At 38.8% G+C, this 24,799-nt stretch overlaps 1 protein-coding gene across 4 annotated transcripts; it reads left to right on the forward strand.

Annotated features, from left to right (window-relative positions):
* EDRF1 (erythroid differentiation regulatory factor 1) lies at positions 1 to 24,024 on the forward strand. 4 transcript variants are annotated; one of them, XM_082052986.1, is made up of 25 exons: positions 1 to 177; positions 962 to 1,170; positions 2,653 to 2,719; positions 3,476 to 3,601; positions 4,109 to 4,233; positions 4,680 to 4,839; positions 6,087 to 6,188; positions 6,480 to 6,601; positions 7,271 to 7,382; positions 8,089 to 8,236; positions 8,311 to 8,419; positions 8,754 to 8,865; positions 9,398 to 9,658; positions 11,102 to 11,173; positions 11,289 to 11,439; positions 13,578 to 13,766; positions 14,821 to 15,021; positions 15,384 to 15,606; positions 16,770 to 16,989; positions 17,411 to 17,569; positions 17,855 to 18,004; positions 18,638 to 18,791; positions 19,081 to 19,196; positions 20,132 to 20,295; positions 23,186 to 24,024. In XM_082052986.1, exons 1-25 carry the CDS (start codon positions 112 to 114, stop codon positions 23,355 to 23,357), a joined length of 3,690 nt encoding a protein of 1,229 aa, XP_081909112.1. In that variant the 5' UTR covers positions 1 to 111; the 3' UTR covers positions 23,358 to 24,024. The 4 variants fall into 4 exon arrangements, with proteins under 4 accessions (XP_081909112.1, XP_081909113.1, XP_081909114.1 ...); XM_082052987.1 differs by having other exon boundaries at positions 9,440 to 9,658; XM_082052988.1 differs by lacking the exon at positions 6,087 to 6,188 and having other exon boundaries at positions 2 to 177.
* The last annotated feature ends 775 nt before the right edge of the window (positions 24,025 to 24,799 follow it).

Raw genomic sequence — 24,799 nt, forward strand, 5'->3', positions numbered from 1 at the left:
ACGCACCCCCGGCCGGCAGTGGGCGCTGGCAGCGGCCTGGTGCCCCCCGGTCCCTGCCTGAGGGAGCGCCCGGGCCGACCCGCCCGGGCCGGCACGGAGGGCGGGCGGAACATGGACGAGCTGTGCGGTGCGGGAGCTGCCGCCCCTGTGAGGGGCGACGCGGAGGAGCCCAAGCAGGTGAGGGCGGGACGCGGCTTTCCCCGTGGTTAACCGCGGCTGACGGGGGTCCCGCGGCTCCCCCGGCGCTTCCCCCTCCCCAGCCGGCCCGTGTGCGGCGGTTGGCGGGCGGGGGGGCCCGGGCGGGCGCGGGGCTGTAAACACAGCCCAGAGTCATGTTTCAGTTACCTCATAGCGCTGCAGCCGCTTTCCAGTTCGGCCAGTGAGGGAGCGCTGCTGTCGGTGCAGTAGGGAGCGTAGTAATTATGATTAAGTTCTAATTGTTAGAAGTGTTTTTGTTGTTATGCTTAAGTGCCGTGTGCTGCGTTGTATTTACATAAATAGTGTCCTGTGGTTCTGTTTTTCCCTTGACGTGTATCGGTTCAAAGCTCTTAAGTGTGACAGCTGTGTGGTTTGCTGTATTTGAAAAAAAAATAAGCATTCCTAAGGCTCATTTATTAATGCAGAAACGTGTTTAGCTTTAATAAAGGTGTTTGCCGGCGAACGCTTCCTTTCACAAACTTTTGCAGCATTAATGTGAATTTTATTTTAGTTTTGGCCTTTCTAAGTAATTTTACATTCTACAAGGCATTGCCCTTAATAACACTTGAGCCTTAAAAAGTGCAGCATACACTTGATGCGAGTGTTGGAATCAGGGTAATTTAAATACCGTGAACACACGCCGGAGAAATGTATAAGCAAATGCAGGACTTCAGCCACTTAACTTTAAAATCATAGAGCAAGTCTGATAGTTTTAATTGCTATTGTTTTATAAATGAAAGACTAATTTCTCTTTGAAAACCAGGGGTCGGTTTTGTTTCTTGGGGGCAATGAAGTGAAAAGCAGCGCTGTGGTGAAATACTCATCTGCCCCACCGCAAGCGGCGTTTGCCCGTCTTCAGGAGAAAACGGACTTGAAACTTCCACCTGCCAACTGGTTACGGGAGAGCGCTAAGCTGGGACCAGCAGGTACAACTATTCTTGGCAACAACAAAAAAAGTAAACCATTTTCAAGGTAAATAACAGCAGGCTTTATTTTTGAGAATAATTCTAGCAGTGAACTTGGAGCCTATGTAATTCATAATATAAAGTACAGACTTTACCATGGCAACTTGCTAGCTCTTTTTCTTAACCATTTGCCCACTGCTTTTTCATCCGTAGTTCTTGCCTGTGTGCTATAATCTTGTCACCCTTATAAATGATTAATGATGCTGGTAATGCTGCTGATTATTATTATTTTTAAGTGCATGTTGACACCTTGCCTGAGACAGTCAAACTGATTTCATGTTCTTCCCTGGTTGGCTATTGTTGATTGGCCAAAATGAAGCGAGACTGGTTCAGCCAGCCCTTCTGCTTTTGATAACAGTGGAAAAGGGAACAAATATGGTTCCCCTTGAAAGTTATGGAGCCAATTTATAGCTCAGCTGGATCTTTAGAGACTGGACCCTGCTAACTGATGGCCAAAGAAATTTCATAGTCATGTCAAGAGTGAACACAGAAGGTGAAATAAGGGGCAAAACCAAAAAGCGGTGTTACCTTTCAGTGTGGATGTTTGTTAAATAGTTGGATGAGTTGAGTTCAGATTGTCTGTGAATAGGAGACTTAAATCCTGTGCTTAACAAGCAAATTCACACTAAGTCAACTAGTTAGTGAAATTTAAGCTTGTGGAGGGTCTAAGTCTTCATAATCTGTTTTAGGAGAAGTAAATATTTGAGCAGGTTAACAGGGCTTTATGAACTTTTGCTGTTTGTTTTAAATATTGTGTTTGTTCATCAAATAGGGGCTGGCAGTTTTATCTTTCTATCTCTTGTGTCAGTGTTAAAAAACTAATAGTGAATGTATAATTTTGGATGCTTACATATCATGTATTTGGTTGGGTTGTACTCGTATGTGGTTTAATTTGAAATAATGATTTGTACATCAAAATATTCTAGTTTAAATACCTGTAATTTAGGGAGGCCTTAATGAGGGTGGGTAAAGCTACAAGGATGCGCTTGTTGAAACATGTAAGCCAATTCAGAAAACATAAATAAGAAGTTAAACTAAATGATGGCTGTTAAAATTAAATCATTTAACATATTTAATGCCTTAAAGATAAAGTCTTTGAAAATTAACCTTCCTTTTTAGTAAAAAAAAAAAAAAAAACAAAAACAAAACACCCAAAACTTCAGTTTCTCTCATTTCCCATAGCTGTCTTAAAAACGCTTTAAATATCTCTGATTTTCCTGGTTTCAACAAAACTTAAACTTCCTTTTAGAATGTCTTGAAATTGCATCTAAGCGCTTCCTGTGATACCTTTGGAAAACTTGTAGAATGTCAAAATAATTTTGTTAATTAACACTAGATTTCATTACACCTGGTAATATTTAGCTGAACTTGATGTTCTGATGAAGAAAAAGCTTTAAAAGCATTAATAAGCTTTGGAGAAAAAACAGGTCTCTATTTAATGTATTTGTCTTGTCTGTATTTGTCTTAACTTGTAATATTTTCTAAATAGCTTTGGGATGGCGTATGACTTCATTGACTCGGTTGGAAATGATGTGGATGTTGTGTCTGATTCAGAGGTATGTATAACTTTTAAAGTTCCATCATTCAGGCTCTTCTGTTTTATAAACCTTATTTTAAGACATTGTCATGGCTTCTGTCATCTTTGTGTCCTTTGTTGAAAAGTAAAGATCCCCTAATGAAACCCAAATGGATCACTTAACTTTTGACGGTCATTTAAGGGAGATCACTGAATAAGAAATGTAGAGAGAAAGTAATATTTCCTGTGGATTTCTACAAATAATCTTAAATTAAAATATGCTGTTTAGTTAATTCAGCACACCTGTAATGTCTGCAGATGAGACTGTTTGGAAGAGGAAACATACATACACATTTACTGTCTCAGTGTTGATGTTTGACAGATTTTTATTCAGACTTAGATCTCTGTCCAGATTCCTCTGGATATCTGACAAGGTGTCAGTATTCCTATGGTGAATATGATCAGGCTTTTAAATTCCAAACTAGCCACTTGCATTTTTGTCACTTTTGATGGTAGCTGGTTGTGGTGATATAAAGAGAGATCATGGTTAAACCATGTACGTGGTTTATACTGAGTGCTTGGTCTCTATCACTGTCATTCATGTTCTCTGGCCTCAGCAAATACAATTTCTTGTGGAATGGCCCTCTTAAAATCACTGGCACTATGAGGTTTTGTTTGCCCGCCCATGCCTCTCCAATGTTAATAGTGTATTCTTTGCTTGCAGTTTCGTAAGGATTGTCTTATAATGCAGTATAACTGTATTGAATTTTATCTCTGTTCTTTTTTACCCTGCAAGAATATTAAAAAACTTCTGAAGATACCTTACAGCAAGTCCCACGTGAGCATGGCAGTACATCGCATTGGGAGGACGCTTTTGTTGGATGAGCTGGATATTCAGGAACTCTTCATGAGATCATCCCAGGTTAACCATTTGTTTTTTAAGTATTTCCTATGATCAAAATGCATTATTTTGAGAAGAGTGTAGCCAGCAAGAAAGCATGTATGTATCAAAATTCCTGAGTATCATATGCAAGTACAAAAGGTGCTCTGTTCTGCAGTGATTGTTTTACCTGTGGTCTGCATCTGATGTCCTATATTTGTGGTATTGTAGGATTAAAATTCCATGACCTACTTTCCTTTAACTACTTCAGTATTGCTATACTATTTTATTAATTTATTAATAAGTATTTGTTACTCTGTAACCTCTTAAACATGTATCTGATTTTCAAATGAAGTCAACTTTTCAGTAAGAACATAACTTTTATTAGAGGATACTTTTTCAATTAGTGACCAATTCAAGACTTTAGCTATGAAGTTATTTTCTGTGTTTCTTTTATCGTTGTGGATGAGTATTTGTAAGTTAAAAAGGCACTTGGTTTACTTTGCAGATGCTTCTTGATACTAATTTCATATTTATGATATTGCCTAGACAGGGGACTGGACATGGCTGAAAGAGTTTTATCAAAGGCTGATTGATCAGAAGTGGCAACGGAAGAAGAAGAGTAAAGAACATTGGTACCAGAAGGCTATACTTTCTAAGTTTTTGTATTACAGGTAACCTTATGTCTGCATGAATCTTTAATTCTGCACCACTTACTTTTGCATGGTTTCTTGTCTTGAAATAAATGTTAAAATTCCATTATGATCTGTATTATTTACTGGTTTATCCTTACACAAAGGAAATTGAGGGATGAAGTTAGGTAGTAACATGTAAATGTTTTAGCAGAAATCAGAGTATTTTAAAGTTAAATTAAAGATTTAAAGAATAAACTGCATATCTCAATATTTCTAAGTATGAGGGAAGAACAACTTGAAATACGGTAAATTGTGACAACTGCTGTAATTTTGTAAAAGTTTGAGTAATGAACAACTTGTCAATATAGCAATCTTTTAGCATATTAGCAAAGTCATTATTTGAGAACAGCGCATCAAATACAACAATTCTAAAAGTGATTCTGTTTGCATAGTGTCAACTGAATTTGTTAATGTTGCTTTGTCAGCATTAATGGCGATGGAGCTGCTCAGCCTGTTCCTTCCACTTCAAAACAGCACCAGGAGGGTCCTGTTTCAGGTGAGAGTGATGAAGCAGGAAGGGCCTCCTGGCCAGCTCCTTTTGAAATGCCGTCTTCGTTATCTGAAGATCCAGGTGCCTCGAACCAGGTTGGTGTATATAGTGGTTTCAATGGCACCTTAGTTTTTGTAGGGGCATATATATTCAAGGGTTTTCAAAGGTGCTGCTGCAGTACTTTTTGCTGAAAGAAATGAAATCAGGCATTGGAAGAACTTGGCAGTGTGTGTGATTTAGCTTGTGCCAGTGTTCCAGAGCTCCAAATTTCAGATTTTTTTTGTTTTTGTCACTTTATCTATGTATTTTTGAGAAACAGAACATTTGGCTAGGAGTAATCATCAATGACTTTACCTAAAAGTAGGAAAATCTGGTATTCAGAAGATGTGTATGGAAGCTTAAGGTTTTGGCCTTTCTTTTTAAGTCTGTCATAAAAATGAACCTGTTGTGACCGTGAATTTATTAGGTGAAGAGGAAAATTAAGATCTATAAAATATTTGCAAAACAGTTAAGCAACATTTATAGATACAATACTTGCTATGAGATTACACAAGTCGAAGGGGAAGATGTTTATAGTAATTATGCAACAAGCTATAATTAGCATTAGGCCCTAATCCAGGGTTTCAGTCTGTGGCTAAGCTTGTTTCTGAAAACTGTTAATTCCTGTGGTTTTTGAGTAATGCAATACAGAACTCACTTAGATTTTTGAGTGGTTGAAAGATCTGTTGTATTCCATCTACATTAATATAATGAGGATGCTGTAGTTATGCTGAGGCAGTATTGCCCACTGGTATGCCAAATGACCTGCTCAGCTCTAAGCTACGTTATCCTTAAAATTGTATCTGCATGTGTTGTGGTGTTCGTAATATTCTAAAGTAGAAAAATGTTTCCGTACTTGAAAGATTTTTAGAAAAAGGGCTACTTCTGTCGTTTACCTTCTTGAGGAAATATTGCCCAATACAGCAGACCTCTTATCATAAAGGAACTGTTGTACATTTGTAGTGTCATTTTCTTTAACTTATAAAGACATCAGGACAGAGGTTTTTCTTCTGGAGACTGATAATCTGGTGCTGACCCTGGGGTAATAAAGAGCTTCTATAAAAACTTCCTGATTTCTTTTGAAAGCCTCTGAGAATATGAAGTACAAAAATTTGGTACTAGCTATAAAAAAAATAAGTATTCTAGTCACTGACTAGAGGCTTTTTGTAGTTTAATACATACTTACTAAAAGATGTTAGAGGTAAAGATTTTTCCCTTATATGCTTTTGTTGTTCAGATTTCTTTAAATGGCCTAATTTTACCTCAGCAGGAGAATCACTCCTTATCCTTGTGCTTTTCACAGGGAAATGTGCCTCTTGAACCCTCATATATAGTGGGGCATGTGGCCTCAGCCCCCAAAGAACAAAACCTGACTACTTTGTTCAATGACGGGGAAAACAGTCAGGTATGCTATATGTGAAATTTGAGCTCAAACACTGAACCCCCAATTTAATCAAACAGTTGAAAATTTGGTCTAAATTGGAACCAAGAGAAAAACTAAGCCCACTGTAGAAATAGCTTTTGTGGCATCTGTGATCTCAGTCTTTTAAGTTAATGTGAACGCGTAGCGTAGTTCCTTATGTGCCGTCTTTTATTTGCTGCTTTTGCTTGTTGCTTTCTCATAATTCCGCAGAATGTCATAGAGAACGTGTTTCAGAACAGTGATTTATAGACCAATTTTTTTCTCTTGATGAAGGGACTTAAGAATGACTTTGTTCGTAATATCTTGTGGACCTTTGAAGATATTCACATGTTAGTAGGATCAAATATGCCAATATTTGGCGGTGGGAGATACCCTGCTGTGAGCTTGCGTCTCAGGTGAGTTTTGAAGTTAATGAGATTTATATGCCAGCTTTTGACTGACTTTTTATAGTATTTCTCTTACTGGGATTTTTGAATTTCAATAACTGCTAGTTGAGCACTTCATAAGTACTTAAAACTCATGACTGTGGTAGTTCTGACTGTCCTACTTTTCACTAATACTTGATCACTTGATTACTGTGTCTTCTGTTCCTGCCTACATGTAGGCAAAGAACGAACAAAAACTTGAAAATCACTTGATGTATTCGTCATCTTTTTAAGACACATGTAGGAACCAACAGTACCTTGCTTTGCAAGGGATGTTGGAAGGTCTGGGAAAAGGCTTGAGCTGTAATCAGTTGCAGCTAACATTGCTATTACTTTAGAACTTAAGTACTTGTTTTCTCAGTGATAGTGAGACATCTGAAGCTTGTTGAAGTTTCAGTATGTGTGGGCAAAAATTCAAAACTGCCCAGGGCATGTGACTGTATTTGGAGAGATCAAAACATCTGTTTTGTTTGATATGATTCCTCGTTTGCCTCTCTAAAATAGAACAGTTCACAAATAATTGTTTTAGTCTCCATCCACTCTCAGGTGAATTAGATCTAAATCCCATTAGTAAACATCCCTAATATTTTCTGAAGAGTAAATAAAGATTTAAATAACACTAGAAATGTTTGTTTTCAGGGATAACAACAAGCCAATAAATGTGCTAACAGGAATTGACTATTGGTTGGACAACTTAATATGCAATGTACCAGAGCTTGTGATGTGCTTTCACGTTAATGGAATTGTTCAGGTGAGTCTGGTGCTTTGCGTTATGCCCGGTTCATCTGTTCTTCAGCTTCTGAAATTGGTCCAGTTGTAACAGATGTCTTTGTAATCTTATTGTTCTGACAAAATGATGACAAAAATCCTTTATTCCAGAATGAGAAACATGTACGCAGCTAGCAAAAGTCAGCCAAAAATAATGTGTTCTTTTTTTTCTCCTTTCCATGCATGCGGAATTACTGCTTCCCCCAATGGATGAATGAAGGCAAAAATAGAAAAATGTAGGAGCAGAAATACATCAGTTTCTTGCATCTTAGAATCTGCAGTGTTCACGTGCCAAGACAGATGCTTTTTAAACCTTTATTTGTATTTATTATTCTATGATAGACCACACATACCAGCTGAGTTTCTGTTGGAACTGGCAGCATATGGTTGCTTATGAGGCTGACAGGGTTTACCTGAAGTAATAAATAGATGTTGCAGATGTGTTTTTTCAACTCTTTTCTCCTTTTACCATGTTTGTCATAGAAGTGAGTCTTTAAAACATGTAATCGAGATGTGCTGGCTTTTAAAATAAATTCTGGAAATTAACTACATTTTTCATGACACTCTGTTGTAATAGCAGCCTTTGTTTCTTTTAGGAGTTGATAGAGACACTGATCTTTAGATTCTTTTTTGGGGGTAGTTGGCAGAAAACCCTCCTAACCTTGAGTTTTAACATATATTCCTTGCAGAAATATGAAATGATTAAGACTGAAGATATTCCCAATTTGGAAAACTCGAATTTTTCTACCAAAGTGATAAAAGATATTGCTCAAAACATCTTATCGTTTTTGAAATCAAATTGCACCAAAGAAGGACATACTTATTGGTTATTTAAGGGTAAGTAGATTAACATAGATCTTTTCAAATGGATCTAAATGTCGTGTTGATTAATGAAAGGTCTTATCTTTCAGCAAGCGGGAGTGATATAGTAAAGCTCTATGACCTGACCACCCTTTGTGAAGAGACGGAAGACAAATACCAAAATCCTTTTACGATGCCAGTGGCAATTCTTCTATACAAGTGAGTTTTTATCATTTTTGTTGCAGTACTTGGTTCCTGGTGCAGTTGTATTTGTTAAGAATACAGACTAAAAGTTATGAGGGCATGAAGACGGATTAAATGAAAAATCTTCTTTTACACATAGCTTGATAAGCCTTAGTCCTACTAAATCAAAAGAGACTTTCATATTTTCACTGTCTCTCTATGTAAACTACATTGTTGCTGAGTAAATCTTGCAGACCCATCTTAAAGTTTGGGACCTCTATGCTTGCAGAAGTATTGTTTAAAGCTCTTTTTTTATTTCTAGCATAAAAAATTATCCAGGGATTTCCTATTTTGTTTAATTTTCTTTTAGAGTTGCTTGCAATATGATGCTGAAGAAGAACCAGAACAAGAAACACTATGGCACTATCAGAACATTGCTCCTTAATTGTCTGAAGTTACTGGACAATGGCAGACATCCTCAAGTAAGAATTAAGTTTTCTTGTAGTTTTGTGTAAATATAATGGAAATGCTGTCATCCTAATGCACCTGGCTATATTTTGTGTGGTACTTCTGCGTCCTTCTGCAAGGGAGAGAATTTAAGTTATTTATCGTCTTAGAAATTGATATATGTTTAAAGAAACCCCGGACTTTTTTGAATTAGTAGCCTTCCCTGCCCCTCATTGCTGCATGGGTCTTCTGTCCTGCTCTAAAAGGAGCTGGTCATTATGTTTGCTCTCTTGCTCTCACAAAACAAGAGCTGAAGACCTTGTAAGATGGGGTGGGGGTAAAACCAAATGTGGGCAAACTTGATTGCAGGGGCTTAATAAAATTCAGAGCTTGAAAATGTGCTTATACAGTGTGTATGTGTACAGGCTGTATTTACAGGTTGTCAAATACCTACTTGCATGTACTAGTTATTCCTTATTCTAAGGCAAATTATATTGATGTTACTTCTCAAAAGAAAAAAATTAACTTGAAAACAAATCACTAATGTTTTTTCTCTTATTTGAAAAGATTATTGCTTCAGCAAACTACATGTTATCAGAACTTTTTCAGTTGGATGAACCCAAAAAAGAAGACAGTACAGACTTCCCTATAAATGGAAATTCTGATGAAAGTTATAGTGAGGAAGAGGAAGAAATGCCAGACAGTGATGAAAATGGTTCTTACAGTAACAGTTCTGATCCACCAGATGACAACAAAGCAGTGGCAATAATCAAATCTGTTGGAGAGTTATCAGTACCAGAAAAATACAAGTCTGTTCATCGAATACGTGTAAGTGAGGCTGTGGAATTTTTTTAAGGGTTTTAATGAAAGCTTCAGTTGATGTAGCGAAGTTATTGAAATTCAGTTACCTCTTAGTTTTGTCTTAAGCTACCGCCGTGTGTTTGTTTCAGGCTAACTGAAGCATGAGCTGCTTATAAAATCTGAGGTCTTTAAGTTTCACAGTATAGCAGGTTAAAAGTATGGTTTAATCATCTTGCAGTTTTCCTTGATGTCGTGACTCCGCATAGCAGGCTACAGAGAATTATTCCTGTCACAGCAGCAGAGAAAATATTGTCAACTGTGGCTATATGTAAGAGTGTAGGTGACCACAAGTTTGTGGGGATACCCAAGCCGTCTTAGTACTTTTTTCTGGTTGGTTGGATGGTTTGTTTGGGTATTTTGTTGTTTTAATTTTGGTTGTGTTTTTTGTTATGTGTTTTGGTTTTTTGTTTGTGTTGTTTGGTTTGTTTGTTTTTTTCCCCTGGGAGCATCTGCTGCTTTGGATGCACAGTGTTAGTCTTTGGTTTCCCTCTTTGATTTGGCTTTCCAAGGTAACTGATCAGGATACAGCAGAGTTTTGGCTGTAGTCAATTTTCAAAAAGAGATGAAGTTTTGCTCTGCACATGTTGTGTCTGAGGGGACAGCTGGCTGCGTAACCACAGTATTCCTGAAACTTCATTGACGTACATGTGCTGCGTAAAGGAATTCACAGAAGTGTAACACTGCTACCTTCATTGTACTTTCTGTGCCTTATTATTGTAACAAAATAGAGAAACACAAGAAACTGGGAAGATCAGCAAAGAAATTGTTTCTGCTGATGTTTTACTTGTCTTGCCTGTACAGGGATGTGATTATGAAATGACTGTCGTTGGTCAAAATCTAAACCTATTTTTCTAATGTCTGCGCTGAGCAGCAAAGTACAAGATGTCCTAAAATATTTTGTAACTCTTATTGCTCTATTAACTTCTAAGACTTCATGGTCCACCAGCTAAAACCACAGCTTGCACAAGTGCAGAAACACTACATTTCCACTCTTATTTCCCCTTCTACTCTGCCTGAGAAGAAAACAAAAATTCAAACTTGAAGGCTCTGAGTTGTTCAAAGGTGATGGAAGTGCAGCTTTGATATAAAGGCTGAAGGAAAAAAATTCTATATAGTATTAAGTCTCCTTATCTTCCTGGGTGTGCATTGCAGACCATCACTGGATGCTTTGTAGTTACTGTCACGGAACAGTCATCTCTTCTCTTCTCTTTGCATTGTCTTTGGAGTTGCCAGGAGAGACCACATGTAGATGACCAGGTATATGAATTGCCCACTGAGAGAAAGGAAAGAAATACCGTCACACCTCTTAGTGCAGAGCTCAGATGTTCTATTCGCGTCTTCTAGCCAGAAATTTTGACATTTTCTATGCCGAACATTTATTCTCTTCCTTTTCCTTCTCTCCCAATGAAGCCCAGTTGTGCATTTCCCGTCTGCCATGGCACTGAGGAGCGCTGCAGGCTGGTGCTCAATTACGTCCTGGAGGTAAGTCTATTAACAATTTTCTAACCATGTTTCACCTTGTACCCAGTTCTTGGTGTCTTCTGTATTTGCTAAACATTGTTTTCAAGTTGAATTAAATTATTTATTCCTTTTGCAGGGCTTGAAGTCTGTTGACAGCAGTGTCAAAAAAGAGGGTGACCTTCCTGCAGCTGACCCCAGCACACCAATCCCGTTGAAATATGAAGATGAATCTACCAGTGGTGGTCCCGAGTGTCTGGAAAAACAGATGGCCTTGTTTTTAGACAAAAGTAAGTTGTATTGTTACAGAAATAAGACTTCTTCCAAACCACTGCTTTATTTTGGTTGTCATAACAGTGCACTTATAGGTCACTAATTACACTATTGCATAAGCAATAGTAGTATACTAAAAATGGGAGAACAGTCTGTTCCTTTTTAAATAATTATAGGTCATTTGTGATATTTTGCATATCAAAGCATCTTTTATTAGTAAACATGCAACTTTACTGCACCCATTTACATGTGGCTTACAGGTGACTTCCATAAGGGCTCAATATTTTGGGGTTTGGTATGTGGAGCGCAGTAAGGTGTGTGGATTGTTTTTAAAACAGCCTTCATTCTTCTTTTGTGACTTGTGAGTTTTGTGGAAGAACTTCCCACTTCTCACAAGTTTCTATCTTACATTATGCTTGCTGCTGAATTGCATATAAAATGTTAACTAGGATTTTGTTTTCATTCTTGTACCCCTACAATTGTGGATTGAAGCAGCAAATAAAGGATATTTTATTTGCTTAAATATTCACACTCTAGAAATTTCAGACTATAGTCTATTCTGTTTTTCTCTGGAGTGGCATAAAAGCATATAGGAAAGACTATTCTGAAAATAGTTGAGTTCTCTGCAGGCCAAGGGGTCCTGTAAGCATAACCCAGGAAGAAACTTAAGTTTTGCCTATTTTTACAGTTCTTTATTCTTTCCTTTCTCTTCCTTTCCCCCTTTGAAAAATCTCTAAATAATGAGTTCAGTTTTGAGTTATTCATTTAAGTGTTCTCGTGTTTCTTTTCCAATTTTATGACTGTCTCATGAATGTCAAGGACCTGGTGATGGATGTATCCTTTCTTACTTTCTCTCAGATATGTGACTACAGAATTTATCACCTCTGTCAGAAAGTTACAGTGTGTTGAGCTTGCATCAATTCTGCACGGTGCTGTTAATATGGACTGTGAGGCTAATTTTTACCAAGATCTCCTGAGAAATTTCGCCTAGGTCAGCTCAGTAAGAACACTGTGCTGATTTCAGCTCTCCTGCAGCCAGGCTCTGTCTTCAGCCTCTACAATTTGGAACCGATGACACGTTGCAGCCGCTCGCCAGCTGGCAAGGACAGTGTCCACATGTTAACTTTTTCTGTTTAGAAACAAGCGTTTCCTAGGGGATGTGGGAGATAAATATTGCACAGATCAGAAAAAAATATTGTAGTTGGTTTCTGGAGCTGTGCTGGAGTTCTCCCCTGAAGTAGCAATGTTGCTACTTGTTTAGCTCATAAGGATTGAATTCAAATTGAAGAAAAATAGTTCAAACATAGTGGAGAAACTTTTGCTTTTCTGTTATGTGGGTATATTTTCTGTGGTGCATGTTCTGTAGTTTATCTGTAAATGTGTATGTTTATGTACAGAAAGGATAAGTGCTCTTATTTCTTGAATTTCCAACCTGAAGAGAGAACTTCCTCTGAATCGTATATGGCTACAGTATACGTGCATTCTGTGTCTTTAACTGTGTGAGGTGTTACTGTATTAGATTTGTCTCTGTCCTAATGAAGGCCTGTAGTTCTTCTAGAATGCAATAAGGGTAGCGGGCTTGTAAGGTGGGCCTTGTAGGTCCACTTTTAAGACAGAAACTTGTTTCTGTGTGCAGATGTTGTCAGGACAAAATTCTGTCCTTTGGTGTGGCTAAAGTGTGTTCTTTCGGGTTCCACAACCACTATAGCATTGAAGGAGGAACCTTCATAATCTTACGCTGAGGATGTCTTGAAACTGGTGTGAGGAGGACACTGGTTTTCCTTGCGGAAAGGACCAGGTTATCCAGTTCTTTCCTGTGGTTTTTGTGTTCTTTTCTACTGCCTCAGAACAGAATAGTCTTGGCCACTGCACCTGGATTTCAAAAGCCGTTCCAAGTTTGAGAAGTTTACTGCGTTGTCACTGTGCTCACTATATTTGAGTGTCCCGCTGTGAGGTGGAGTACGTGGAAAAGTTCCAAGTATTGGGTCCATTTTGCAGATGAAAAATGTAGTGGCAGACAAGTTGGCATAACTCCCCTTGCACAGAGCTGTAATAAGGCGATTTACATTCTGTCTGTGTGCTGATGAAGTTGTGTCCAACCTCTGGCATATGTTCTGCAGATGAGATTTACTGACGAGGTTCTGTTCTGTTACAGTGGGCTCGTTTCAGAAGGGGAAGCATTCCAGTCAATCAGGAATGATTCCTGGATCGTGGCAATATAAAATGAAACTCCAACTCATTCTGAAATCATCAAAGGCTTATTACGTCCTGTCTGATGCTGCTATGATTCTACAGAAATACGGGAGAGCATTACGATACATCAAACTGGCTTTACAGTGCCATGGTAAGTTGCTGGAACATATTTGTCATCCATGGCAGTGCCTGCATATACCTTTCACAATATCAAATACTTCTCCTGTGCATGATTTATCCTAGTGGCATGTGGTGACATGTCTGACAACCATGTATTTAGTTAAACTGAGTGTCTGGCTCATTATTCAGGAGGGAATTCTGTCGTAAGAATAACTCATGTCTCTGTTAGAAAGATGCTCCCGTTTTGATAGACAGGGAAACTTAAAGAGCGTGGGTTTGGAGCTTCAGAGCACTCAAAGTTGGGAGAGTTGGTCCTGGTGCCAAGACACAGAATTCTGTGGTCTAAGTGCTGTCACTGCAAGCAGATGGTTTTTTTTCCTTGGAAATACCTGGTAGTTCCCACTTCATTGCAATAGATTTATTGTTCTCAGAAATACCAAACTTGTTAATCAGCTGAATTGGATACTCCTCTAAAATGAAATGCGTCTTTAAGTATTACTGAGGAAAATGAAGGAAGTAAAATCAGGGTGCTTAGAGTATTACTACAATAATGAGAATAGCTATTTGGAAAATGCCATTAGCTTGCTACTGTAGTACCGCTGTTTTCCTTCAATATTTGTAGGGCTTGGGGCAGGAAGAAGCTTTTAAAGCAAGAACACTTGATCTTACCACAAAGCATCAATAGCTCAAAGCCTTCTTTGATTTTCAGTCTCTTAAAGACATGAGAATCGAGTTTAAACTCTACCTTCTGTAAATTAATTTTTCAGGTGATATCTCAACTTGAGTTAATTTGCAGAAAGTTGTTTTTTCTTTAGTCATATCTGAGATTAGCATTTGTAATTACCAGATTTGCTGCTCATCTTGGACAACATAGTTGCTCTTTTGAATCTGTCAGCTCTGTAGAGCAACTATGACTTCAAAATAGGTTCATTCTTAAAAGAACATGTGTTGTCTACATAAGGAGAATAAGTGTGACAGGTAACATAAAAACTAATTATATTGTCAGTATGTGTCAAACCTTATGAGTTTAATTCTTTTCCTTCCTCTTATCTCATCCATGTGATTTATTTTATTTTCCTTAATAGATACCTACTGTTGTCTCTGCACCAGCATGCTTCCAGAAGTATTAGTATTCCTTTGTCAGTGTTTAACCCTTTGTGGAGATATCCAATTAATGCTTGCTCAAAATGCAAACAACAGAGCAGCATATCTTGAAGAATATAATTACCAGACAAAAGAAGATCAGGAAATACTACACAGTCTTCACAGAGAATCCAGGTGCCAAGGTATGGTACTGATATAAGATTACTGCCATAATTCAGTTATGTGACAGACATGAGTAATGTTGTTGTGCTTCTCAAAACTGTGCACGGGTATAATTTCTGGAGAAGGGTTTATTACACTTCAGGTCTGTTTTCTTCAGGGAAAGCTCACTGTGCCTGTCATATGTAAGGAGGTTGTCAAGATACTGTGTGACATGCCTGAAGCTGTAAATAACTAAAGACAGTAATTAATGGGTAAATTGTGCATATCTGTAGAAATTGTGGGATCATTCGGACATGGGTGTTGGTCTAGAGGAGAACGCCCAAAACAAGGCCATCAAGTGGAAATACTGTTTGATGTGCAGGCTTTGCATTTTGTTTTCCAGTGTTTGCTTGGGCTACCGACTTGTCTACAGACTTGGAATGCCAGCTTTCCGTCAGCTGTAAATGTTACGAAGCAGCTTATGAAATTTTACTTTTTAGTAACTTAAAAAACCAAAATCCAGAGCAGCGTATACAGGTGCTGAAGAGGATGGGCAATATCAGGAACGAGATCGGAGTGTTTTACATGAACCAGGCTGCTGCAGTGCAGACTGAGAGAGTGGGCAAGTGTTCTTTTTACCTCTTACTATTTCACAGAGCTACAACTATGATCATGTTCACTCAGAGTGTGAGAAATCTTGAATATTTCTGAGAAGACATTTAAATAATGTAGTATAAATACTTATCTGTATTTGATGTTATGTAACTTTAATGTCCACTGTAAATATCTGTCCGCAAGAGATCACTGTGGCTTGTACACTGTACTTAATTGAGCCTAAACTGAGTAATGAAATCTGCAGTTTTGGGCAAATTATTTAAAACTATGTAGAATGCCCTCAGAAAACATGATGGAAACTTTTAGACCAACTCTATTATAAAAGGGAGGGCATGTTACGTTCTTGATGTTTAGCCCAGCATGAACAAGCATAAGGTTAATTTAAATATAAGAATAGTTTCAGTGAAGTCAGTCTATGAATGTTTTGGTAAGTAAATGCTTGGAGGCTTTGCTTCTGGGTTGGTTTTGGTGTTTTTTGAGGGACTGGTTTGGTTTTTTGTGTTTTTTTTGTGTTTTTTTGGAAATGGAGGTTGCCTAAGCTGCCTGTAGCATAAGGTGTTTGGTGGGTTTTTGTTTTTTGAAAGCAAAAACCCAGTAATGCCTTATCTACAAGTAAAAGTTACATAAACTAGAACAATTTAGATGCTGGTGGTTGAGTGTTAACAGCTCCAGTTTACACTGGCAATTTCCTGGGACCTTTGTCCAATTCATATTTGAAGGATTTTGGGTTGAACTTGTAATTTCGTAATTTTTCATGGTCATGTTTTCACAGAACTGCTACTTAGCTGAAGTGAAGCTCAAATACTGCATTTCACTTGTCTGTAAAATGCACTTTTTACTTGTTTCATACAGTAAGTTTATAGAAGTAACTGCAGTACCCTGAATGTTACTGTGGGGAAAAAATAATCTGTGTTTTATGTTAATTTCTGCTGTTTTTTTTCTGTGTCATGTTATCACAATCCTTTTGAAAGTGTAGTATACGTAAGAGTGCACTTCACATATGAAGATTTTCACATTTGAGGTTTTCTTAGGAGTATTTTCCATGAATTGGGTCTTCAGAATCATTTACCACCCTTAAATTCTAAAAGGTGGTTGATGAGACAAATAACAATGGAAATATTTGTTCAGTATCTTTCAAGAATTTGAATGAGCCTCGTCTCTTACCCCTAGTGAGTAAAACGGTATCAACGACAGAGCAGCAGCTCTGGAAGAAAAGCTTCTCTTGCTTTGAAGAAGGAATTCAGAATTTTGAGTCAATTGACGACGCAACCAACGCCGCTCTCCTGCTCTGCAACACGGGCCGACTGATGCGGATTTGTGCTCAAGCACACTGTGCAACTGAGGGGGGCTTCAAAAGAGAGTTTTCCCCAGAAGAGGCCCTTTATTATAATAAGGTAACATCATGCTACTTTTAGAATGGCCCAGACCCTAATATGCCTTTTGCTGTAGAATACTTGTAAATATCTTGGTAAAAATCTGTAAGTCTTGATGTAATAACTTGGGATAACTCTCCTGCTTTCATATTATCCTGATCCTCACTATACAGGCTTTGGTATTGTTGAGGTTTGATTCCATTGCTCTGATACGCGAAGTTCTGTGACATTCAGATTGGTGTTTGACTGCAATACTGCACACAAGGGAGACAGATGCACTGTCAGGATTAAAGTTATGACCAAAACATGTGCAAGGAAAATACTGAAGAAGGCCCAGACATTATTTTGGAATTCTTCCTTGAGAATGAGTAAAGGAAAATTAATTTCTAATTGCTATAGGTTTCAGCATAAGCATGTACATGTATTATTTTATGACCTGTAGGCTATTGACTACTACCTGAAGGCATTACGATCGCTCGGTCAGAGAGACGTGCATCCAGCTGTCTGGGATTCTGTGAACTGGGAACTGTCTACTACCTATTTCACCATGGCGACTCTCCAGCAGGATTACGCTCCGCTGTCTCGGAAGGCTCAGGAGCAGGTAAGGAAGAGCTTTTGTGGCAACATCTGGTAAAATGAGTTACTGTCTTCCTGAAAAACTAAACAGCGAGTAAAATTGATATTGGAAAAACTCATAAACCTCTAATAGCTTGAAGAACTTTTGTGAAGGGGTTCTTGCAAACTGTAAAACCTTTAGTCATTTGTATTAAGGTTTTGCCTTAATGAAAAGGTAGTGCCACAAATAGAGACTTAACCCCTACACTTGCACATAGCGGTGTTCTAGTTTCAAAGCAATCACACTACATCTTTTTGTTTTGCCTTGTAGATAGAGAAGGAAGTCAGTGAAGCCATGATGAAGTCCTTGAAATACTGTGATGTTGATACTGTGTCTGCCCGACAGCCTCTCTGCCAGTATCGAGCTGCAACCATCCACCACAGGCTGGCTTCCATGTACCACAGCTGCCTGAGAAACCAGGTATTTGTCCAAATTGGTCTGGTTTTCTGTATGGGTTCCATACTTACCGTGCCCAATGTGTGTGGGGATTGATATTTATCCTTCTACCTATAGTTGACATGTAGTTATTTAAAAGATTTTACCAAAGAAATGTGAGGTGGTTTATTTGCAAATGATTGTGAAATATGTTACTTTTAAGAGTAGTCTGTCCTTTATAGAGTGTATTGAGCTTTATGATTGTCTCCTCTTAGTGTTTCCATGCTCTCATAACAGAAGTCAATGATAACAAATATTTCCTTGGGTTTGGTGTTGTGTCCAGGCCACTCTTCTGACATTAAGCGGGCAGCCTTCTGCTAGAACATCAGCATATGGCTTATTAAAGCCCTAGTGTGGACTTACATGTCATCTTCTGATATTTTTTTTTTCCAAATTACTATTCTTTATGGTGTGAATTTGTTAGCATTAGCTATGAAATTACAATAGCTTCAAAGGCAGCAGGCTGCTGATGTATTCTGGAAACATATAGACATTTAGATGAACCACTATGAAATGAGCTGGTGTACAATTGCGTAGTCCATAGCATTTTTTCCTAATAGTTACCTCATGACCATACAAATCGTCTGGGATTTACTCTGTGCCCTACTTTGAGCGCAGGTTGGCGACGAACATTTGAGGAAACAACACCGTGTCCTTGCGGATCTTCATTACAGCAAAGCAGTGCGGCTCTTCCAGCTCCTGAAGGATGCGCCCTGCGAGTTCCTTCGCGTGCAGCTGGAAAGAGTGGCCTTCGCAGAGTTCCAGATGACGAGTAAGTCGAGCTCTTGTCTTACTACAACAGCTTTCCAGACTACCTTTAGCTATTTAATTTCATTTTAGATAACTTTATGTATGAGAGCAGCAGTAATGTGCTTCTCAGAACAGAACTATCTTAGAGAGAAGAGATATTTGTATCTTACTGGTTTTTAGTTGACTAGGACAGTGTGCTCTTTTCTCGTGAGAACTCTTGAAATCTATGGGTGGAAGAAAAAGTGTAATCTCTAACATGAACCATTTGTGTTCCTGATTGTTACTACTTTTTCTTTTCTTTTTTTTTTTAGGTCAGAACAGCAGTGCTGGGAAATTAAAGACTTTGTTTGGGGCCCTAGATATAATGGTGAAAACCACGGGTGCATTCCAGCTCGTCAGAAAGGAGCTCGTGGCAGAAAGTGAACAGGTAAACCAAAGTCAAGTGGTGGGATTATCTGCTCCATAGCATATTTGCATTCACAGAAAGCTGGCAATTAAGGTGTTGGTTGCTTTTCAGCAGAGCTGGTTGCTTAAATGTTGTGGACAGGGTTTGAACCTGTTGCAGTTCATTTCTAGTCTTTAGGTGGAAATGGATTAAAAAACCCACTAATCTTGAGACTACATTTGTCTAAGTGGTGTCAAAGTTCCACCTCCTCCGTGCAGCACTGTTGTAATTGGTTATGGATTTTTTTTAACTATAAGTTTCTCCAATACTCCCCCACCTCTTTACATCTCCCCCCACCATGTAACTTCAGTGAAGTGTTTTGTATAACACCACTGAAGTTGATGCAGTTTTTCAGAAATAGTTTGACATTCTGAATTGCTCTGCAGAGATTAATTAAAACGTGTTTGTGTATGGACACATATTGACTCATTCTGAGTGAATGGTGCTCTGTGCGACTCTGTGTTATCCCTTAAAGGTTATCCTTATGAACTTAAGAATGTATGTACAGCATAAATATGAATTCTGTCTATGTAGTACATTTAATATTGAAATACTAATACGTGGAAGGTATTTGTAGCTGGTGTTAATAGGTTCCCAATGCCTAAATCAATAACAAGTTGCTGTATTTCATGATGTCTTCATTGCTTACTGACGATTTGAGCAACAGATTCAGTATTAAAGTCCATAGTTTCCTGATGTCTTTAAGTAAATAACATGGGCAGTTGGCATAACTTGTGTGCAGTGTTGATGTGAGCTAATTACCCAAGCCTCATAAACAGGGTGTCATAGCAATTGTGATGTTAGTGCTGTGCCTGTAAAGGCTGAGCTTAACCCGCAGGTGTGGTTGTCTGACCTAACTGAGGTGTGTTTTAATAGTGGAGCTAAGTGAAATAGGTTTTCTTTTCATCTTCTTGCAGATAAGCAAGGATAAAGGTAACACTGAGAATATGTCACCTAATGATTCCTCTACTGGCCTTAACAAAGAAGAAGTATTGAAACTGCTTGGTATTTTTGAGTCCAGAATGTCGTTCCTTCTCCTCCAATCCATTAAATTGTTAACTTCAACAAAGAAAAAAATTGGGTAAGTTGAACATTAATATGCATGTGTAGATGTGATTCTCATCCACAAATCCATACCAAGTGTGTACTCTTGAGCGTGCACGAACGTGTGATATTTGTTTATGGAGGTGACTCTTCTGTATGGAGAAGGAGCTGAGATAATGCCTTAATCATCTAAATTTTGAACAGTTTCTGTGATTTTGTGTGTAATTAAGGGAGTGACCAAGAAACTTCTTCACTGATTGTGTCTGGGCAGGGTTTTTCTCTCAGCTTTCCTGATCGCAGTCCAGGACTGAGCCAGGACAAACCATTTTGGCTGAATGGCTCTATTCAAATAGGAAGAGAATAGTTTATAATGGTTGTCTGAAACACAGGATACAGTTATGAATCACTGATGCTTTATCATGCTCTGTAATATGACTTTTCCTTTAGAGGGTGTAAATCCTATGTCCTTCCTAGGTATAAATCCACACACAAAGCAGTTTCGCTTGCACTGCTGTAATTTTGCTGACGTCTCATTGTCTTCATTTACCTTTTTAATCAAACCCTTAGTTCAGGGAATGAGGTGTGTGTGTGTCCTTTGTCTTACTGACATTCCAGTGCTGTCACAGCTGCAGACCAAAGTTATTTGGGGAGAAACTGCAGGGTACTGCTGATCTTTTGATATACCTCTGATAAAATATACCAGTGACAGCAGAGTTGAGCAAGCAAAACACTTGAGAATAAACACAGGTATGTCAGTAATGCTGTAAATAGAGAGGGGTGCGTGGGGAAGATGCTCGTTGGTGTTCGAGCAATTTCTAACCCCTCATGGAGTGCAGTGAAGCGATCACCTGCTGTCTCGCTTCTGGGATTCAGAAGAAATGTGCCTTCTTTTAGTGTGGCGGTGTAACCCCTTACACCACTATCATCTCTGCTGTTTGCATTTCAACGTGTGTAGCGTTGCTTTTGGCATCTAAAAAATACCTTTTATTCCCTCAGCAGCAAACGTGTTTGATTGCAGCAGCACCAGCAGCAACCTTGCTGGTTCTCATGCCATGTAAAGTTAATTTAGCAAAGTGTGGCACTAGTTCTAGTATATACTTCTAGAGAATTCTTCTGTTGTGTGAAGTTGTGTTAATAGTTTTCAGATCGAAGCACCACTGATGCAAGTGCGATTTTGCTAAAACTAAACCGTGAAATTAATTCATTCTGCGCAGTAACTTGTCTGCTGATGGCAGGAGGTGGGTGAACAAAATATATGAGACAAGGGGAACGTGTGTTGTCAACAGTGCGTTAGGTGTGCTGTTCCACGCTTTCACGCTTTAAAAATGAGCTTCCACAAGGTGGCAATCTGGATATGTGGATGCAGAGGATTAAAGTGTAATTGATGTGTAGCCAAGGAGATGGTCCCAAGTAACAGTCAGTTGGTTTAGTTCTGTTACCCCATTATGTGGGTAAGTGTTGTAAAGCAAAAAAACTCTTATTTTTTGCTTTGTGGCTTTTCCATTTACTTTCTCATCCTTGTCTCTCTCGAATGGGGTTTTGTACTGATGGTTCCATATAGGGCACATGTTACAGTTTTAATTTGAATACTGTCAAATGGGAGAGTAGCTGTAGCATGTTAAACTTTCAAACAATGGTGGACTGAGGCTACGCTTAGAATTATCTTTCACTTAACCTCTCCCCTACCTTTGTGTGCTCCTTGAGGATATTTCTGCTGAGTAGGAGGAGAACATCTGCCTTCTGGTTTAATAATAGGCTGAAAAGGAGGAAATTGGGGCTCACAAGTGCTGTTTCAGGGTCTCGGCTGCACTTTGGCAGAGAGCAGGAGGACATGTGGTAAAATTCACATTTGATAGTGAAACTCGCAGACTGGCAATAAAACTGGATGAAATCAGTTTTACCCTCTAAAAGTGGAAGGCAGAAGCGTAACTGAACTTGGCTATGGAAATCAGAGGAAAGAAGTAATTGAAAGTAATGCTTTGTTCTGGGAATTCTTGTAACTTATCCTGGACATACTTTGCATTTCAGTGGCTTTTTATTGACAATCTGTTCTATTTAATAAATGAACCTGTCTGATTTCTGCCAAGTGTTATGAATTTAATTTGCTTCACCACTTCTTGGTAATTCCCAAAGCATTTGCAACTAAAGTGACTGCTCCTTGCACACATACATGCTTCATTTAGTTATAATGTTAACGGCAGCATTTTTCTTCATTTTTCTAGTTCGGGTCACTTATTTGTTAGTCTTGCTCATCAAAGGTAGCAGAGCAGGGTGGGAGGGAGGGGGACAGCGCTGAAGCAGAAGACCAGCATGTGTGCAATAAGTGATTTACAATAGTTGTCAAACGGATCATAGCGGTGGGAGCTCAGACTGCAGACTGGCAAAGAGGAAAAGCTCTTGTGTGCAGAGATCTTGAGTGTGGAACAGTCTCTATCTGGAGGGAAATACCGTAGACGTATGGAACTGAGAGAGGATCTTGGGCTTCAGGCTTAGATGGAAAGCTGATGCCCAAAAGTGTTCTAGAGGGGAGAGGTAATGGCAGGGGAGCAAAACAACCACGTCTCCCGGTGTTCAGGTGTCTGTTTGCATTTGGCACCATCAGACTGGGCACTAACTTACAGAAAAGTATGGAGTTTTGGCACAGAGACCCGGATTCAGAGGCTTTACGATGTGATTTGGGATTATAATTTAATAAATTGGCCAGACTGGAGGTGAACCAAACTTGGAACACCTTTCCCTCCTGCAGTGTGAGCGGAGGCTCTGTCTGCTGGGAAACGGTAGGAAAAAGGAGCGAAGGAAATGAGAGACTCAAAGCACAACACCAGCTGTGTGATTTGACATTATTATATTTAATAATGGTTTTGATAATCTGCAGAATAAAACCTTGTGGTCAGGTTGATAATCTGTATTACCTGTTTTCGTTTCAGGGGCATTAATGAAGAAGACGTTGTTCTTAAAACAAACAAGCAAGTTTACTCCCTGCTGTTGCGTGCAACTGCTAACAAAAGTCTGACTCTGCTCCAACGAATAGAGGTGATCTTAAATTTGCTGGAACAGCTGACTCGAAATGACGAAGGTAACAATGGAGGAACTCAGTGACCGAAATGCTGCAGAACAGCAGAATCAGTGCCTTGCTGTGCATGGGATCCCTGGGATTTTTTCCCATGTGATATTTGTATTTATTGAAGGTGATAATATCACCTACATTGTTCCGCTGTTCATCTGGGAAAGAACAGGAATTCCTTTGTATCCCGTGAGAATGGCTCAGTTGGTAGCGTTTCTTTGTTTGAAATGCCAAATGGGGCTTCTGGATATAAACTTAACAGATTTTTTTAATATTGGAGAAATTAATGGTTTTTTCTCTTCCAGGCTTTGCAGTGATATAAATGTTTTGCATTAAAATGTAATCTCACAGTTGCTCTGGTTTGCTATTTAATGAAATGTACTTTGTAAGTGAGGCTTCCTTGGAACACTTGAACCGGTAACGTCAACCCAAGTTGTACAAGGAACTTTGTGTTGAATACGTGGCCCCACAGACACACAACTTGTAGTAGAGTTACTGTCCTGCACAAAACCTTGTGCCTTTCTAACTTTGACACAAGACTCTTGCACACAGTAGCCATCACTGGGACTTCATTTTCCCAGAAAGGGAATGGTTTTAGCAGTTTTGGATTGATCAAGAATAGTATTATTATCTTTTTCAGACTTGAAACTGTGAATAAATGAGAGCATATTTTTAAATAAAGATTTATTTATTAAATATAAACTCAGGAACTGGTCTGCCTTGTCATTAGTTATGAGTGTTACGATGCTCATCAGAGAAGAGAGGTGCTCAATGGAATTCAACTATTTGAAAGGCAGCAAAAATATAACATCTGATATCTTAATGTTTTTCTATAAATAAATGTGGTTCGTTATTGTCCTAATTACCATTTATTTAAAGGTAGTAAGTTTTTACATGTGTTTATATGTGTATTTTTTAAAATCTTTCTATATTTAGACATAAGTAGTGAATTACCTATTTAAGCTGCTTGTTTTGAGGAGATGATTCTTAGTCTCATGGTGAGATACAGAACGATGCTCATTTCTATGGGGCATGTTTTCACCTAGAAAACCCCAGTTTGTAGAAATGTCTATCCTGACAATTTAAACCTGGTTTTACAAGTGCATCCTTAGATCTGCCTTCAGAAGAAACGGGATCTTTCTGATGGAACAGAGAGCACGGGCGCACCTGAAAGGAGCACGAGCACCTTGTGAAAGGATGAAAGACGAGAGGTGGCGTCCGTGTCTGTTCTGTTGCTGCTGATTTGGAACGACTGGAAGAAAAAGGAGTTTGGGGGCTTAAAGTTGTCTCCTCCTGCCTTCCAGCTGGAGACATCCCCAACACCTTCCCCTTCTCGTGAGGCCAAAGCTGTAGAAAATGGAGCAGCCGCTTTCTGATGTGAGATGCTGAACGCTGCGCTTGAAATAGTTATTAGCAGGAAGCCTGGCGATGGTGAGGGGTACAAGAAATACGCTCTTGACTCATCTTTTCTTCAGAG

This window comes from Streptopelia decaocto (assembly GCF_964273445.1).
Source record: "Streptopelia decaocto genome assembly, chromosome: 5".
Lineage (NCBI taxonomy): Eukaryota > Metazoa > Chordata > Aves > Columbiformes > Columbidae > Streptopelia > Streptopelia decaocto.